Below are 18,031 nucleotides of genomic sequence, written 5' to 3'. Positions count from 1 at the left end.
TCTAGTTCATTAATGACGTATAGTCAGTTTTATTCTGCTGAGAGGAAGAGAGACAGGGACTCAGTTTACGTCAATGATGCTAAATCGTTTGTATATTTTTGGTTATTCAGTATTTTCATTTTTTACTGCGCGATTCTCCTCCGTCAGGATGTCTGCTGGTCTTCGCCGTGCATCCCGCCACCAGGAGGAGAAGGACGATGACGTGCCCCAGTGGATCCCGGGTCTTGGGCAAGATAAGCCCAAGCCCAGGACGCTGGGTACCTCCTTCTTCGGCTACGTCCCCGACGCGTTTGTGGAAAAGACTCCTTACTTGCCGTCCGAACAATCTGCAGACGCCCTCAAGAAGGAGGTGAGTTTTTGTAACATAATTCTAATGGATGTGAAGTTAATTTAAAAGTAAATATATCCCTTTCGCTCCTGTAGTAGATTCACCTCAGCTGTGCATCTGATGTCTAGGCCAGTCCCTTACGACGCTCCTGATCGGCTGTTGATGAGCCAATCACAGGGCTGGAAACTCAGTCTCTCTCGAGAGTTCACATAGGCAGGATGTATTTTCCACCTCTCCTGAGGGATACTTTTGAAAGTCGTATCCCACAGGAGAGGTGGATTATACATCCTTCCCATGTGAACTCTCTCGAGAGACTGAGAGTTTCCAGCCCTGTGATAAGCTTATCAACAGCTAATCAGCAGCATCGTAAAGGAATGCCCTAGACATCGGATTCACGGCTGATGTGAATCTACTATAGCTGCAACCTCTTTCATTCCTTTTACTGTACCTCCGTTCGTATTCTCTTTCTCCCATCCTACTTTCCACCCTCTCCTAACGATTATTTCAAAGTACAGCTCTGAGGTTCTCTTCCTGTGGCACCTTTCAAACCTTCTACTCTCGATTTCCCTTGCTATACTGAATGACTTCATAGATCCCAGCGCTTAACCCTTGGCGTGAATGTTACGTTCCATTCCGTTCTACAAGTAAATATAAAAATGAATATTGTGGGCAGGTTACGAAATCGATGGTCATTCAGAGTTGTAAGCTCATCCTCTCTTGAATGTGGAATTCGCTACCTTCCTTTTGTATTTCGTGAATCATCAGGTGGTTACTTTTAATTAAAGAGGCGGTTTGTCGTTTTATTTGTGGCTGAGAGAGAGAGAGAGAGAGAGAGAGAGAGAGAGCTCGCCAACATGAATTTTTTATTCCAGGAAGTTCATTAAAGTCTTGGCCGAGAAACTTTGCGACTGTCTTTTATGAGAATGTAAAACTGGGTCACGTAGACTCTTTGGAGAATTTTTATTCCTTTTCACCGTGGTCATATTATTGTTGCCACCAGTTGAATGAAAATAAAGGAAAACAGAGGATTGTCTATTTTTTCTTTATAAAATATTATTTATTATTATGACTAGAGGTCTGCATTGAGTATTTGATAACAGTTTTAGCTCATGTTTGTTATATTATAGGTCTCGTGTATCTTCGCGTGAATATCTTATGGTATTCTTTTAAAGACAATTTTTGTTATTCTTCAGTAAAATGAAGATTGGGAATGGTCGTTATTACCGTGATGCAGAAATCCGAAATGAATATAAAAAGGTCACGATCCACATTTAATTCTTTTGCTCTACTAACATTCTCGCTTCCTTTCTTCTACCTTGCTTTTCAACACCTCTAACTATTACTTCCTAGTGCAACATTGGGGATATATATATATATATATATATATATATATATATATATATATATATATATATATATATATATACCCAAAGTTGCATCTCCATGACCTTGAAACCATGGATGACATTGGCGCTTTTAAAGGCTGAATGATACCATACAACGTTGTTTAGCTTCTCCAATCGAAAGAATATTTATATTTTATAGCTGTACAGTTCTCTGTCTTTTGATGTAACGAGAGCTGCCTGGTTTTCAGTGCAAATAGTGTGTATAAATGAATATAAAACTGAAGCGAGCTTTACGTATTCTTTAAAAAGAATAATTGTCAAATTGTTTTATTCAGCATGAATAAAACAATGAATATAAAACTGAAGCGAGCTTTACGTATTCTTTAAAAGAATAATTGTCATTTTTTTTATTCAGCATGAACACGCTATCAAAGCTTAAAAACATTCTTGTCTCGGTGTTTAACTAAACGTGTTTGGTGAATCGCGTACGTACAAGCGCGAAGAGCATGTCTCTTCAAATAAACCAGTATTAACCAATCTCTCAAGTGCTTATTTCGGCAATGCAACGTTATCAAGGCTCCAGGAGGAGATGTTTGATGATCGTCAAACTTCTTTTAGGCTGAACCGTTCTCTAGTGGTTAGGAGACGTTGCAATAGTTATCGTCACGTCTGACTTACTTAATTTTTTATTAAACGTTCGTATTTTCTCACTTAGGTCGATACTTTGAATAGTTTCAGTAAAATGCTCGTGGTGTAAGATTGTTTGATATCGTTGGAATTTGAAGAAAGCATTTGGACGTATCCGTAATTAAACTTTAAACGTAATGCGTAGGAATCTTACGAATACGTACGAATAAATGTTCCCTAAGTCACGAATTGGCAACGCTGCCATACTCCAGGCTACTGTTAAGTTATTTCTTCTTCCTGAATTGCAATGCCATACAAATATAGTCGTGTCTTTACATATAAGTTATTTTGCTACCTATCAGGTCGGTCTAATGTGACACAAAGCGTTAATTAAAAGCAAAACAACTATATACCTGGCATTCCCGAAAACCCCTCAGCGGGTAGTACCACCACCCGAGCCACACCACTCAAGGCCACACCCCCACGAGTGTGGCGGCGTTAGTGAGGAGGATCTGTGTTTGTGGTTCGAGGCTGTAGGTGGATCCCTCCGGGCTGTAAGTTTTCCTCCAAATTCCATTTCGTTTGTTGCCTCAGGGGGTTGGGGGCTAGAGGGGGGGCGATCCCTGCTTGATTGAATGCAACGATCAGCTGGTCGACTCTCTTCCATATCGTCGTTATCCAAGCGTAGGTTCCGAAGGTCCTATTTGATAATATTTAGGTGAAAAGGGACAGCATTTTTACATCCTTGAGTGAAACCGTAACGTTTTGTTTACATTCCTGATGGACGTTGCGTGTGTGCTTGCAGTGACTCGCATGCAAATAGTGGCCGGACGGATTGGTCAGTAATAGCACCTCCCGTAAGGAGAATGTGGAAGGTGGTTACCGAACACAGAAATTATCTCTTGTAACTGTAAGGTAGGATGAGTGGAGAGGTGCCAGGTAGTAATATAATACTTTTTTTTTCACGGATCCTGCGAGTTGCGACTGCGATGCGCCTTCCCGCTTTGTTGCTATTCACGTTCTGCGTTAGTCTTTTGTATTTCGTTTATCTTAAACATTTTGGAACTGTGTTGAATACCACGCCATGAGATTTTATGTTGAATTTCCATTGATGTCCCACTTCAATTTTTCGTTTTAAAATTAACAAAGCCTGGCCTGTTATGTAATCGTTATCCTGTGGGCTGCCTCGTGCGTAGGCCTACAGGAAGCAGGGTGTCGTCTGCGTTTGCGCATTTGCGTCGTCACTTGTTTTGTTTATTGTGACACACACATACATATATATATATATATATATATATACATATTATATATATATATATATATATATATATATATATATATATATATATATATATATATATATATATATATATATATATATATACATGGTTGTTGCATGTCGGCATCTCTGCCATGAATTATTGTTGTTCTGGGTACACTAAGCATTTGTGATTGCCATTAGTCTAAAGAACTGACTTGACTTGTTTGTTTTTACTTTCTGTTTTGATTGGTTATTCTCATAGTTTCATTTTATGCATTATTTTATGAACATTTATTCGACAAGTACTGTCGGCCAAAAAAACTCGTGGCAGAGTTCATAATTTTTCGTTCACCTGCCTGACGCACGATTCATGCCTTATGTATCTATTTTTTCTTTTCAAAGATGGAAGAAATCATGTGTAATGACGTTTAAAACAGTCACTGATATCTTTAGAACATTATGTTTATGTTATGTGTAAAACTGTTTTCCATATAGCAAAATTGACGTGAACGAAACGAAGTGATAGAAAACGTCATATCACAACCATAGATATACATTACCAAATAGATAGGAGACACCTATCACCAGTATATCAACATAAACATAGTCCTTAAATTATCATTTCAATATTAATTGTTTGAAGGTAGTTGAACTATTTCATTTGTTAAATTTTACAGAAAACATTGGAATCTCATAAAACGCTATCAAATTTTAAACCAAAAGAAAAAAAACGATATCGTAACATTGTGAACCAGGCGACCTCACTCTATTGCTTTTGATTTCATGTGCACGGGAATCTAATGTCAATGTGTCGTTTATCGATCTAAGAAACATCCCTCGATGAGCGAGAGAATTATTGCACTGCATTCGGTGCAAGTTCCTGTTGGAGAGATATCAAGAAGCTAATAACGCGGAGAGAATCATATATAGAGAATAAGATTATTTAAAGAACGGCAAATTTAGATTAGTGGGCCTAGAGGTGGAACACCTCGGAGCACCACAAGAGAGCAAGACAATACAGAAGTGTAAATGTTGCTGAGCAATTCACTTGTGAACTTTGAATTCTAATGCCATCGTCACGACATTGCTGAACCAGGAATCATAAACTATCTCTACGCTTATGACTGGTGTCTGATGAATACTTTAGATGGAGAGGAAGAGATTTTTAAATCTACACTCGAAATCTATGTCTTTGATAGTTGTCTAATGAATAAGTCTAATGAATAAGCAAACTTATCTTTGGTGGATGAGAGATTCAGTTAGGCTTACTCGTTTTGTTTGGTTTTTATCGGTGGCCAGTGAATACCACGGATAGGGAGGGATACAGTTTCAACGATGCATGCATTTTTTTTTTTTTTTTCTTCAAAACCTGAAGAATACATTTTATGGGGAGATACTTTATTAACATCGGCCTAATCCTTCCATCACTCCTATACGCCACCTCCGCTCTCTTCTACATCTCAGGGGACTTGATCCGACTTCTCGCTACGAACTCCATCGTGCGAAAGCATCACAAATGATAACGGCTATTTTAAAATTCTCCGTGACGACACGGACGCCTTAAAATGCATGTTTATAAAATATTTTCTGGTCAAAGAAACTTTATCTTTCATTCCACAAAATAATTGCATACACTCGTGTTACCCTGTAGCCGTCCAAAGATCAACCCTTGATTAAAGCAGTAGGTTTTTCTTAAAAAAAAAAAAAGAAAAAAAAAGAAAAAAAAAACATATGAAATAGACTTAAACGAGAACGTCACCTTTCATATTTCTTATCCTTTCAGCTACTTATTAATATGCTTTAGGTAGTAGGTCTAGGTATACATGTGAAACTAATTTGAATTAAGTTCTATTTAGAAGAAATGGATGGCTACAGATAGATCAACCTGAGAAGTTTTAATAAAAGTAAGCGCTCGTCAGTTTGACTCCCACAGCTTTCCAACGTGTCCAAATGAAACAGGATGATATGCAATGAATTCGATAAAAAATAAGACGGAATTATATACTTTGATTTTTTTTATGACTGCTTTTTGACTTTGAATAGCCTAGTCTGAGTTAATTATGTTAAGCAATTATGAAAAGGATAAGAAGAAGGCGAACATGGCTAATAAAACAAGAAAAACGGGAAAGGGAATAATCAAATAAAGCAGATAATATTCGATTTAAATATTATTAATATTACGTATCCGAGAGAGTATAATGCTGAAAATAAGACCTAGGCTAATCTTGTGGGAAAATCAGAAGTCCAATTAAGGCCCACTAAATGTGTCGTGCAAATTATTTTATTGATCAAAGGATAAAATTAGTTTTAATTAAACATCGTTTTCAAGAATGTTAACGCCTTGATGTATTATTTATCGGCTGTAGGAGACGAAATGATAACACCCCCAGTGCAGTACGATAAGTTGAATCAAGACTCGAGTGGCAGCAAAGTCAACTTCAAACAAATCTTCGGTATGCTGTTACGAAGCTAGAGTTGAGAATAAAATTAGAAATCGTGGACCCATCGGTATATATTTTCCTCACTTTGCAAAATGATTATCTTTAATACGTTGAATAAGTCTACTCAATTCTAATGTAATTTATTTCAAGTATAGCACCTTTGAAAGGATATTTTATTTATTGTTAAGTAAATAATCTGGCACCTGCATATGGCAATATTTCCATAAACGAACAATGAATTAAGAAACTACGCCAATTCTTCGTGGCCGTCTGTACATTAATACAAGAACATTCTATTGCCTTAAAGAAATCGTCTTGGCGAAGTGTTCTGTTTCTCAAATGCCGTAAAACGGTAGCTGCCTCTTTTCATATATTTTGTTCTGACTTTTCATTTATTTGTTTAACAGACTTGTCATTCTTTTACTCCATTTACAATATTTGTTTTCAACAAGTTCTAGGTGCGAAAAGTCCAGTGACACTACAGAAGCTACATGGTACAGCTTATCTTAGTTACAGCATGTGTATAATAGCGTTGCTAGCCGGGACGCACGTACAAGCATCCTACGTAGGGTGGACTGAGGGGTTGTACAAAGGAGGGAGGGCAAGCAGTAGGACTTGTAGGAAATCTTTGTACGGTTCCTGGTTCTGTTGTTATGCTCATAATTCTCTTCACGTTCAACAAATTGCTGTTGTTTTAATTTGTTTATTTTTATCATGAGTTATCAGTTTACTTCACGATGTAGAGGTGAAATATGTCTTTAAAGATAGACTCAGTTTACGAATCATTCTACTGTAAAAAAAAAAAAAAATAGTTTTCTTAAAATACCTGACTCCTTTAAACATCCCAGATTTTTGGGGTGATGCCTATCATGCACTTATCTTAAATTCACCCTGTTTCCTTTGCAAAAATTCGATAGGCTTTTACCTCCGTAGGGGGGATACCGCCGTCTGTGACCCCACGCGGTGCACTGTAGGCATTGCTTATGGTCCTTTGCTGCGTCCCTTTGCACCCTAGTTGCAATCACTTTCATTCCTTCATATTATACTTCGTATACCTTCGTTAATATTATCTATCTCACTTTTCCACCCTCTCCCAACTGTTGTTTCATAGTGCAATTGCGCGTCTTCCTCCAGTTGAAGCTTTCATCACTGTTTCTGTTTCCCCTTCAGCGCCGAAGACCTCGTAGGTCCTGGCGCTTGGCCTTTTGCCTAAAATATATATTTCAATTCCAACCAAGCTTTTCCCCTACTTGTCATCCTTCTCGGTATCTCCTTGAATTCCGTCAGAAAATCCCTCCATTCTTTTAAAAATTCCAGGACGAATTTTTAACCTCTTTCTCGCCTTTGGCGATTCCCCTGAGGGTCTCAAACGAGGCGATAACTCCCGTAACTTTTAAACCAGTTCCCTCGCAAGTCCCAAATAGAGGTGAAATCTCAGTTTCGAGTTTAAAGAACGACCTTGCTATGATAGACTCCGTCTTCCCCCCCCCCCCCACCCCCCTCCCCCGCTTCATTATTTTAAATGTTCTCTTCAGATCGACCTCTTGGGTTTCTGGCCTTCTCGTGTATCCATCATTTTGGACGTATTGGTTGGTGACCTCCTGTCTTATGAATTTTTATATACTTTTTTTTCGTGTTTTGTTGTTCGCTGTAGTACATTGCAGGTGGATATTAATGTTTATATATATTTATATATATATATATATATATATATATATATATATATATATATATATATATATATAGTTATATATATATATATATAAAATAAGGAATTCATTAGTTACAATATGAATGTGGTAGCTATCATAGTGTTGAATACCCTGTCAGGAACTTACATTATATATATATATATATATATATATATATATATATATACATATATATATATATATATATATATATATATATATATATATATATAGTATATATATATATATATTATATATATATATATATATATATATATATATATATAATATATATATATATATATATATGATATATATATATTATATATATATATATATATAGAGAGAGAGAGAGAGAGAGAGAGAGAGAGAGAGACTGTTACAATCAAAATTTATTTATGTCAGCTTCTACCACATTCGTTACGACAGCAGTTTACTTTAACCAATCAATTTATGCAAACAAACTCTCCTTATGCTTGCTAGCGATATAAAAGCACGAGTTGAATTTGTAAGCGCAAGCACTGCTCATCGTCACAGCTATTTATCAGTGCTTGTGCTTGAGGAGATCAGGACACCGCCGATGTTGTTGTTACAGTGTGCTTGCTTGCTTCACTTTCGCTCTCAGATGTGCTTGCGTTCATAGTGGAGCACTCAACAGTGACCTGAAAAAATAGTCTTGTCTTATTAAGTTTATTTTCGTCTTCTTGGTACGTTTTGAATAGAAATGAGATTTGTTTTTGAAAGCACCATACTTAGGGAACTGGAATCTCTTGAATTTATTTATTTTGCTTGAAGCATTGCTTGGTGTGAAAAGATTGCAAACTGAAGGTGATATTTATGTACTTGTGTTTAAGAATGATGGCCTGATTGATCTTTTGAAAAGGGTGCATCTTATCGCCGAACTTACCGTGATTTTTAATGAGAGACAGAGAGAGAGAGAGAACTTGTATTAGTTGGATCATACAGTCATTGGCAATGGAAAGTCACTGATTATATTTTTAATCCATAGGTAAATATCGAAACAAAATGAAGTTTATTCAAATTGTCATCATACTAATTACCAATACATTCAGTAATCCGAAAGTGGTCGACGAATCGTTTTCAAATTTAACTAATTAAGTATGAAAACAGCAGTGAAGTAGATATAATCAGTGACTTTCTATAGCAATGATTGTATGACGCAACCAATTTAATTCTCTCTCTCTCTCTCTCGGCGAATTCAGGCACTAAATTATCGCCCATTTGAGTCTTGTTTCTCGACTGATGCATTGATAAACAAATAACGGCATGCCTTATGTTTTGTAAACACGATAATGTTTATTTTTAAATACGCGAACGATGTTTACTCACAAGAACGAATGATGCAGATCAGTGAGTCTTTTATTCTTTTATCATCTGGGCTTCTTTGTTTATATCAGAAGTTGCTTTCACGAATAGGTTGGTTATTTTCTCTGTGGAATTTTGATGGGAGTTGTAATTATCGTTTCTGGTTTTATAGATTTTTTTTTGCTAAGAATTGTACTATGATGTGCTTGTCGAAGTGGTTTAGATGTGACTCTCTCTCTCTCTCTCTCTCTCTCCAGTAGTTCAGTTGGCTTGTGCTATTGCTCACACGAGACAAGTTAATAACCTTATAAGGAAATTTAGGGATCGGATGTTTCTGTTTATATATATATATATATATATATATATATATATATATATATATAAATAAATATATACATATGTAAATAAATAACATACAATATATGTATACTATATATATATATATATACACAAGTATATATTTATATATATCTATACATATATAATGTGAGGTGTAACTCATATTACGTTTATCCTTTAAATTTAGTTCTTATAAATTTAATTATTATGCACACTCCATTATGGGTATTCAGGCACAGAGGTATAAGTCGCCTTTAATTTCTCTCGCCCTTTCAATTACATCCACCCCTTTGTTTCCTTGACGTCACTTCCTGCAGATGCATTCGTGCATACCCGCGCGAAGGGCGTGGCACCTCTATATACCCGACGATGCAAAGCTGTCCCTTGACTTAACCAGGTTCATTCAGTGATCCTCCTTCGTCGAGAGGAATTTCTATCGATCTGAATGGCAGTAATTGTGTCACGGTCACCCACCGTAGATCATCGTGGGATTTATTGTTTCAATGGGCGTGGCGTTCCGCTCCTCAGGCGGTGAACGTCGGTGAAGGAATTCCTTCTGGATTTAGTATACTTTCGTGTGCGCTGGTAATCATTACCTACGGAGTGTTATAGAATGTATTGCGTTACTCCACACGGCGGGGAATAAGGACCCTTAGAGGTCTATGTTGTAGGAAAATGGTTTCAGTATCCTTCGGTTCGAAGAGGGTAGAAAATATACAGGAACGCAGGAAGGAGGTGCCGTAGTAGTCGCAAGGACCTACGGACCTGTTGTCTGTCTCCTCCGTCAGTATCGTGGCGCCTCCCTACTCTCGTCGACTGCAGAGGGTGGCCTGCTCGTGTTATGTGGTGTGGTGGATCTTGGTCTTGTGCGAACGTAAGTTAAACTCTCTGTAAGCTTCAATAACTATAAACTTAAATAAAGCGTAAACGCGGCTCTTACCCTACGCACTGTCTGGAAAACTGCCGAACCTGTCTGGTGTTGTTGTAGTGATAGGCTGATCGTCACTGGCTTAGTCTCATATACTAGTATTTTCCTTACTTCGGAGAAAGGTTGGTTTTGTCAAGCGTCGGGAATGTATCGATTGTTCAGACTTGGCCTTGGCCTGGAAAGATGGGAATTCAAATGAGCATGTCTGTTGATTGACTGGATTAATGAAGCCGAAGGTCTCGTTAAAGAATGGAAAAGGGGTGGGGGTGGGGCCGTTTGTCTAGACTGTTTTCGAATTTGGCGCGTTCGTTCTGATTCCAATCTTTAATTTTGTTTTTTTTTCGGTCTAAATAAACTGTCAGCTCTCGGGAAATAGTATTCTTTGGAATTTCATGACTTCCTGACTGTTTCAGCTTTTCTGTTTATCGAAATACATTCAAATGATTGATCAGATTATGAATGACGAAGGTGTGGTACCGTAGCCAGTCTCCCGCCGAATCGATACTCGGCCTGTCTGCGGAAGACGGCTGCCAGACACCACTATTTTCAAGAATCTGTGAAATTAAATACGTCAGAATCCTCACGAGAATAAACGGATGAAAGGCGAAAATAGCTTGCTCGTTTATTGATCTTTCTTTATTGTTGGCGAGGGGGGGTAAATATACTTTAGGAGCGGCTTATGCACACGCGCATGCAGTCCGTGCATGATGCTTACGGCGGCCCTCGGCTGGCGTGTGTTGGCCACTGCGGCTTTTTTATAGACTTTCATGGCACCTGCAACATCATGTCATCATCTTCACCCCCTCGCCGAAGGCTTATCTTGAAAGAGCCATTAAAAGGATTTCCTGTCAGAGTCACGGGCTTTGTTCTAACGTGTCACTGATCATTGATTTTTCAGTATTATGCTTTGAATAAATATCTGTTTTGCCATCATTTTACGCCCTCGTTTCGTGTCTACTTTTATTGTATACTGTAGCATCATCTTTGCTTGCTTCTTGGTATTTCAACGTGCGAAAAGATCAAGGACGCATAACAAACGTAACCAATTCGGCAATGACATTGAGCTTTTGTGGGTTGCCATGTCGGCGGTTTTTGGAACGGATAAGGGAAGGGAGGGGACCCGGTGTGCATCTGCCACCACCACTCCTCCCCTCGCACGGTTGAAGTTAGGTAGGGTAGTGTTCCCGACGATTGGAGTGACTTCAGATCACGCACTTCTCCGCTGAAGTCCTCGCTGCATCCCCAGGTAATGATTGAAGTGTTTTAGCATCATTTCCCCGCCAGGGAAGGCCTTGTCATCTCCCGGGCGACGGTGGAAATGAATCACTGGTAACTCGGCTGTCTGAACGTCAAGCAGCTGCGGCTCCCCTCTTTCATAAACGTTAGCTAGAAAATAATGCGGGTTAAAAATGGCACGAGATCTGGGGTGTGTTGGAGAGAGAGAGGTCGAGAGATAGCTCTCGTGTGCCGGTGATACGTTGACTCGCGCTATCCTCGGCTATTTAAACGTTTTTCCCACAACGTTAGCGATATTCTCTTTCATCTGTAGACCGACATGATCTCAAAACTGCTACCGCAAAGGAAAAATCGTTAGACCCTAGACTGAGGTTTTCGTTCGTTGAAAGGTTCCGTTTTTAGAAGAGGTGCTCTCTCTCTCTCTCTCTCTCTCTCTCTCTCTCTCTCTCTCTCTCTCTCTCACGCGAACAGGATGAAACACCTGTCACAAACATGCCACCACCTGGTTCTTACGGCTCCTCGTGACGGATTTATTTGGCCAGGTGTCTCCTGAGATTCAGATTCGCTTGATCAGAGGTGCTAGGAAGTTTTGGGGGTGGGTAATATTTTCTTTCGAATGGGTCCCTTCCCCCTCGTCCGAAAATAGTATGTACATGATTCTATTTACGTCTGTTATGCTTTAATGAATGTTTTTCTTTTATGGCTTGGCGTTGTATGCTTTTGTTCTTGTACCTCGTCTGTCAGCGCTGTTTTTCAGTCGCAGTTTACATGTATACTGGGTTTCATAAAGATTTTGTTTCGCTTGCATACTTAGTCCGTGTATAATGATACTATGTATCAGTCCTTCGTCAATGGCTTTGGAGATAAAGTCGAAATCGGTCAGGACCTACTACACCCCGCTTCGTATTTTTCACCCGTGGATATGTGTGCTACGTATATTTATGAATACAGAATATTATATATATATATATATATATATTATATATATTATATATGTTATAAATATCGTATATGATATATATTACTTTTATATATATATATATATATAGATATATATATATATATATATACATACATACATACATACACACACACACACACACACACACATACACACACACTGGCAGTGACAGTAACACGTTGGGTCGATCAGTGAAGTTAAGCAGCACTGTCTCTGGTCAATACTTGGATTGATGACCATAAGTTATAAAAATTCTATAATTATATTTATTATATGAAAACTCTAGGGTCTCAGTTCCAAGTTTCAGCACTATGCACTTGTGCTCGAGAATAATGGTAAAAATGTCATAATTATTCAAGTTTCATTAATGCAGCTCACTTGCTTATTTTGTGATGACAGGGCAGAGGTACCGTAACATTATTATTATTATTATTATTATTACTTGGTGAAGAAATCCAGTGGCGTGGTTGGTATGGTGTTGGCGTCCCACCTCGGTGGTCGCGAGTTCGATTCTCGGCCATTCCATTGAGGAGTGAGAGATGTGTATTTCTGGTGATAGAAGTTCACTCTCGACGTGGTTCGGAAGTCACGTAAAGCCGTTGGTCCCGTTACTGAATAGGCACTGGTTCCATGCAACGTAAAAACACCATACAAACAAAACCACAGTGGTGTAAAAGTCCAAATATATACAAGAACGCGATCGATCTTTCGAGAATCTGCTCGATTCTCCTTCATTTACTCCACCTCGTATCAAAGTCGACTCTCTTTTTTTTCTCCATTGTTTATCATAGTCGACCCTATTCAACATTCTTGTACTCCACCTCGTATCAAAGTCGACCTTCCTTTATTTCACCGTATATCAGAGTCGACCCTTTCCTATGCATCCTTATACTCATTTATCAAAGTCGACTTTATTCTATATAATATTCCTGTCCGCTGGCTCTAATCAGAGTTGACATCGATCACTGAACGATGATTCAGTCATGAGCATCATCTCAGTTTAACAGCTGTGCAGAGTGACTTCACTTCAAGATAATTGGGGAGGGAGGAGTGGGGATAAAAATCGCAATTGGTTCATTTCCTTCGTCTTTAATTGTTGATTGTGTTCATTAGTTTAAGAGTCGATTAATTCAGCAAGGAGGTTTGGTAGCAGATATGTATTTATAACTGACAATAAAGGTGATTATGGTTATATAAAGGGTTATGGTTTCTTGGCGAGGAACATGGTAAAAAATCGTGTCGGTATTATTATTAGAAAAACAAACCCACAGTCATGTAACTGTACAAATATACTTAAATATATAGCTATACAGAGAGCTGCCGGGAATCTGTACGATGTCCCTTTGAAAAAGAGGAATTATACAGATTCTTGAAATATCTGTGTAGTTACATAAGTGTGGACTTATGTTTCTATTTTAGGCTATTATTATTATTATTATTATTATTATTATTATTATTATTATTATTACTCGTAGTACTTCATCTGTTACTTGATAACATGTATTTTCTTAACGCCATTTCCAGACTGGAATCTAAACCACTTTCAAAACTCCCCCATAGGGGGGTAATGCCATCAACGCACCTCGTGCAGTGCGCTGTAGGCATGACTTAAGGTCCTTTGTAGCGTGCCTTCGACCCCTAGCTGCAGCCCCTTTCATTCCCTTTACCGTACCTCCTTTCATATTCTTTTTCGTCCATCTTACTTTCCACCCTCTCCTAGCAGTTGTTTCATAGTGCAACTGCTGTGATGTTTTTCCACGTGTTACACCTTCAAAACTTCTTATTGTCAGTTTTCGTTTCAGCTCTGAATGACCTCATAGGTCCCGTGATTGGCCTTTGGCCTAAATTCTATATTGAAATCGGTTCACTCCCAAACCCCATGAAATGACGATTGGCTCATGGCCAGCCATTCTCAAGAACTTTTCTTGTTAACTTTTTTGGGTGGAGATCTGGTTCTGACCCAAAAAGTGTTGCTTTTTGTGTGCTCGTGCGTCCTGATGCGTCTCGACTTTATATTTGTCGTCAGATTTAATTTATCTATTAATTTTGTTCTGTTTTGATAAGTGGGATCTTCTTTCCGTATTTCCCTTTACCTCCTCTGACCTCTTAATGAACGCCATAATATTCTTTGGAAGCCTGAATTTCAGGTCAGTGGCTACCCCTGTGGGATCATCAGTATGTATACGTTCCATCTGCTGAAATAAAAATGATTAAATCTTATATCTATGAAAACTTTTTTATATATAACAATGATATTATTTTGTTATGAATGATTCTGCTTATAATTAGTGTTACCAAGCAAAGCTTTACGTGTGAGTAAGTTTGGTATCACTTGTCAGTCTTTAGAGTCTCGAGCAGTTCAGTTTATTCTGGCCATCATCCAAAGCTCACTGGGTCGCTTAGCACCAAATTTGTAATTCGAATCGACTGTGAAACCGTTTAGGTTTATCCGTTCAATTATTGAGCGTCATGAGCCCGACCTCTGTATTTTGAGATCGAATATATCACTGGCTTTAGCGGTCAGTGCTTGCTTCTTAATGAGCGTGTCAATTCGTAACGACCTTATGATATATATATAATATATATATATATATATATATATATATATATATATATATATATATATATTATGTATTTAATTGTTTATCTGTCTATTTATGTATGTATTTATTTACTTTTTTATTTGTTTATGTCATTATGTAATAAGTTCGTTAATTAGTTAAATGTATTCCCTTAGTTTTCTTTGCTATTACGGTCTACTCTTGTACATAGGCAAAATTTCAGTCTGAAGTGACCTGCTTTGCAAGTAATTGCCAGTTTTATTTGTCAGTGATAATAATAATAATAATAATAATAATAATAATAATAATAATAATAATAATAATAATAATAATAATAATAATTTGTTTCGTAAGTGGCAGCAGCTTTTCTAACCCTTAGAGCAAAACGCGTTTTGATTTAATTCCTTTGTATTTCATTGTCTGGCTCTGTATCATGTTCATTTAATGCTGCAGTGGTGGTTGCCGGGGAGGGGGGGGGGAGGGGGGAGGCTCTGCGGTGGGAGGTTGAAAGCAACATTCTTTGGAAGCTTGCATTTTAAGTCCGTGGCCCGTGTGTGCTCGTATGTATTTCTTCTGATGAAAACCTTGCGTTAGACTTCACAATGTCGTTAATAATGATAATGTACACTGGTATGGAATATGCTTCATTACATTCAACGGCATGTTGATCCTCCTCCTGCGTTTGGATGTCATTTTCAAATCAATATACTTAACTTAACCTGGAAGTTTAAGATTGGTTTAAAAGGCATATCTTGCCGAGAATTCGTTTTACTTTTTTTTTTTTTTTGTCAGTTTCCTTATTTTGAGAATCTTTTAAACAATCGTCGAAAGCCTTTTAAAAAAATCTGTATCGTGAATCCCTTTTTATGACTGCTGGAATTGGTTTTAAATGTCCGATATTGCAGGAACTATAGTTTTAAATATCCGATATCGGGGTTGCCAGTTAGCTTGTATTTGCTGCACGAGAATCGTCTCTTTTCTCACTTTCCTGGTCACAAAGACTCAAGCAGCGTTGCTAGAAGGATATCCTTTTCACCACTTCATTCTTTCCTGTGATAGACCTTTGCTTGTAAGTACTGTAGTCATTTTTTTATCGTAAAATTTGGTGACTGTGTGGAAATTCACCTGGGAATGAGATTGAGGTGGAATCCGTGGCTTATTGGATCTTACAGTGCTGTTAATCCAGTATTCGTAGCTGCTGGTGTCCTCGTGATATTTATGAGCAAGGTTATGAGCTCGGCGGAATTTCATATCTTTCGTCGTGATGTTAAGCAAGAGGATAGGTGGTAGTGTGGTCTTTACAGTTCTTATAATAATAATAATAATAATAATAATAATAATAATAATAATAATAATAATAATTCATTCATTTCTTACAAATGGTTCAAAGAAAATGCATAAAAGATAGTCAACCTTCTTTATGCTCAGAGCTAAAAAAAAAGTAATAAAAATAAATAAAAAATAAAAAAAAGTGGGGAAGGAGGAACAGAAAGACCCTCCTTAAAGATGGAATATTATACCACAAGGGGCATTTCCATCCTTTTTAACGAATCTGCAAGAAATGTGCACAATTTCCTCTAATAAATAGTTAAGTGAAGTGTTCGCGTCCATGGAGATCCTTCGACAAACTTTAAAATCATTCCACGAAGTGTATTCCTTTTCGAAGTCGCATGACATCCACGTCACCTCAGCATCATTGCTCTTCCCCTTTTCCCCTGTGTTTCCACTCATTCTTATTTCATAAAACTGGACAGCGACTTGAAGAATCGACGCAGGGAACGGTTGTTGCCATCGCCGTCGCTAAATATTGCATAAAGAACGGACTGTCTGTCTGTCTGTCTGTCTGCCTCTACGTGCGTGCCTGATCCGAAAATCGATCTTTGAGCTACAAGTTGGGGTGGCTGTTGGAGTTTTGTTACCTATCGTACACGCAGTGTTACTTTTCGTTCTGGTTACGTTACTCATGTGTTGTGAGTGTTCATGCGCTTTTCAGGTATATTCTAGAGGGAGTAGGGGACTTACTGATGTTATTTTAAGTGTGAAGTGTTTCTCAACAGTAACTTTATTCAAATGTGAGTGTAAATATTTGATGTTTATATTTGATCGCTGTTATAGTACATACATATTACATATATAAATACATAGATTTATAAATACATGCATACGTACATACGCAAACATCGTTGCTGATATATGATTTTAGATTTATTATGAAAAAGAACACGCGTATTTAAATCACAAAACAAATTGTATTCACACAGGCACAACATACATAAACACATAATTATCGCCTATAAATGATTTATTATGAAAAAGAACGCGCGTATTTAAATCACAAAACAAATTGTTTTGATACATGTACAACACACATAAACACACATATATGCCTATAAATGTGTGTATACAGATATATACAGGGTGTCCATAAAGTCCCAGTACCATTACAAGCATTTATTACTCAGAATGGTACTGGGACTTTATGGACACCCTGCATGTTCCTTTCATATATGGACGACTTTGTGTACAGATCGTCATACTCCCCTTCTATACACTCAAGACTAACTACAACCTACGCTTAAATGACAGACATTGACGCCCTTATAATAACAGCGTTCACAAAGAAGCTGGCAATCAGGTGGTTTGTGTAATAAAAGTTAGTAACCAATTGGTATCACTTCACCGTTATTATGGTCGACAAATGTGAGTGTTTATTTGGAGTTGATTTAGTGTCCTGTAGTGGTTTCTGACCCCCCGTCTTCTGTATCTGTGTCCCACAGGCAGCAGTCGAACCTGAGAAGGCAGCAGAGCAGGTAGCAGACGCCCTTGAGCAGGAAATCGTGCCTCGAGATTCCATTGAGAGAAACGGACAGGTAAGTGAAGTCTCTAAATTATTAATGAATGAATGAGTGATCGTAAATAGGGCACCTGTATATTTCTTACGTATTGAAAAGGTATATATTGGTGTTTATTATTTATTGAATGGGGG

General features: G+C 37.8%; 1 protein-coding gene across 11 annotated transcripts in view; it reads left to right on the top strand.

Moving 5' to 3' along the window:
* Window positions 1–18,031, top strand: part of LOC135206083 (dihydropyrimidinase-like) — a 164,186-nt gene that overhangs the window by 20,599 nt on the left and 125,556 nt on the right. For 6 of the 11 annotated variants that reach the window (XM_064237287.1, XM_064237290.1, XM_064237288.1 and 3 more), the window contains exons 3-4: window positions 148–349; window positions 17,823–17,915. In XM_064237287.1, coding sequence (XP_064093357.1) covers window positions 149–349; window positions 17,823–17,915 — 294 coding nt within the window. In that variant the 5' untranslated portion in view covers window position 148. Of the gene's footprint in view, window positions 1–147; window positions 350–2,753; window positions 2,856–10,185; window positions 10,234–11,402; window positions 11,534–16,072; window positions 16,115–17,822; window positions 17,916–18,031 lie in introns of those variants that run through there. The other 5 variants (XM_064237297.1, XM_064237292.1, XM_064237299.1 and 2 more) reach the window with 4 other exon arrangements.

The sequence above is a fragment of the Macrobrachium nipponense genome, chromosome 29, assembly GCF_015104395.2.
Source record: "Macrobrachium nipponense isolate FS-2020 chromosome 29, ASM1510439v2, whole genome shotgun sequence".
NCBI lineage: Eukaryota > Metazoa > Arthropoda > Malacostraca > Decapoda > Palaemonidae > Macrobrachium > Macrobrachium nipponense.
Note: the sequence above shows the minus strand (reverse complement) of the source record. Positions and strands in the feature narration are given on the sequence as shown.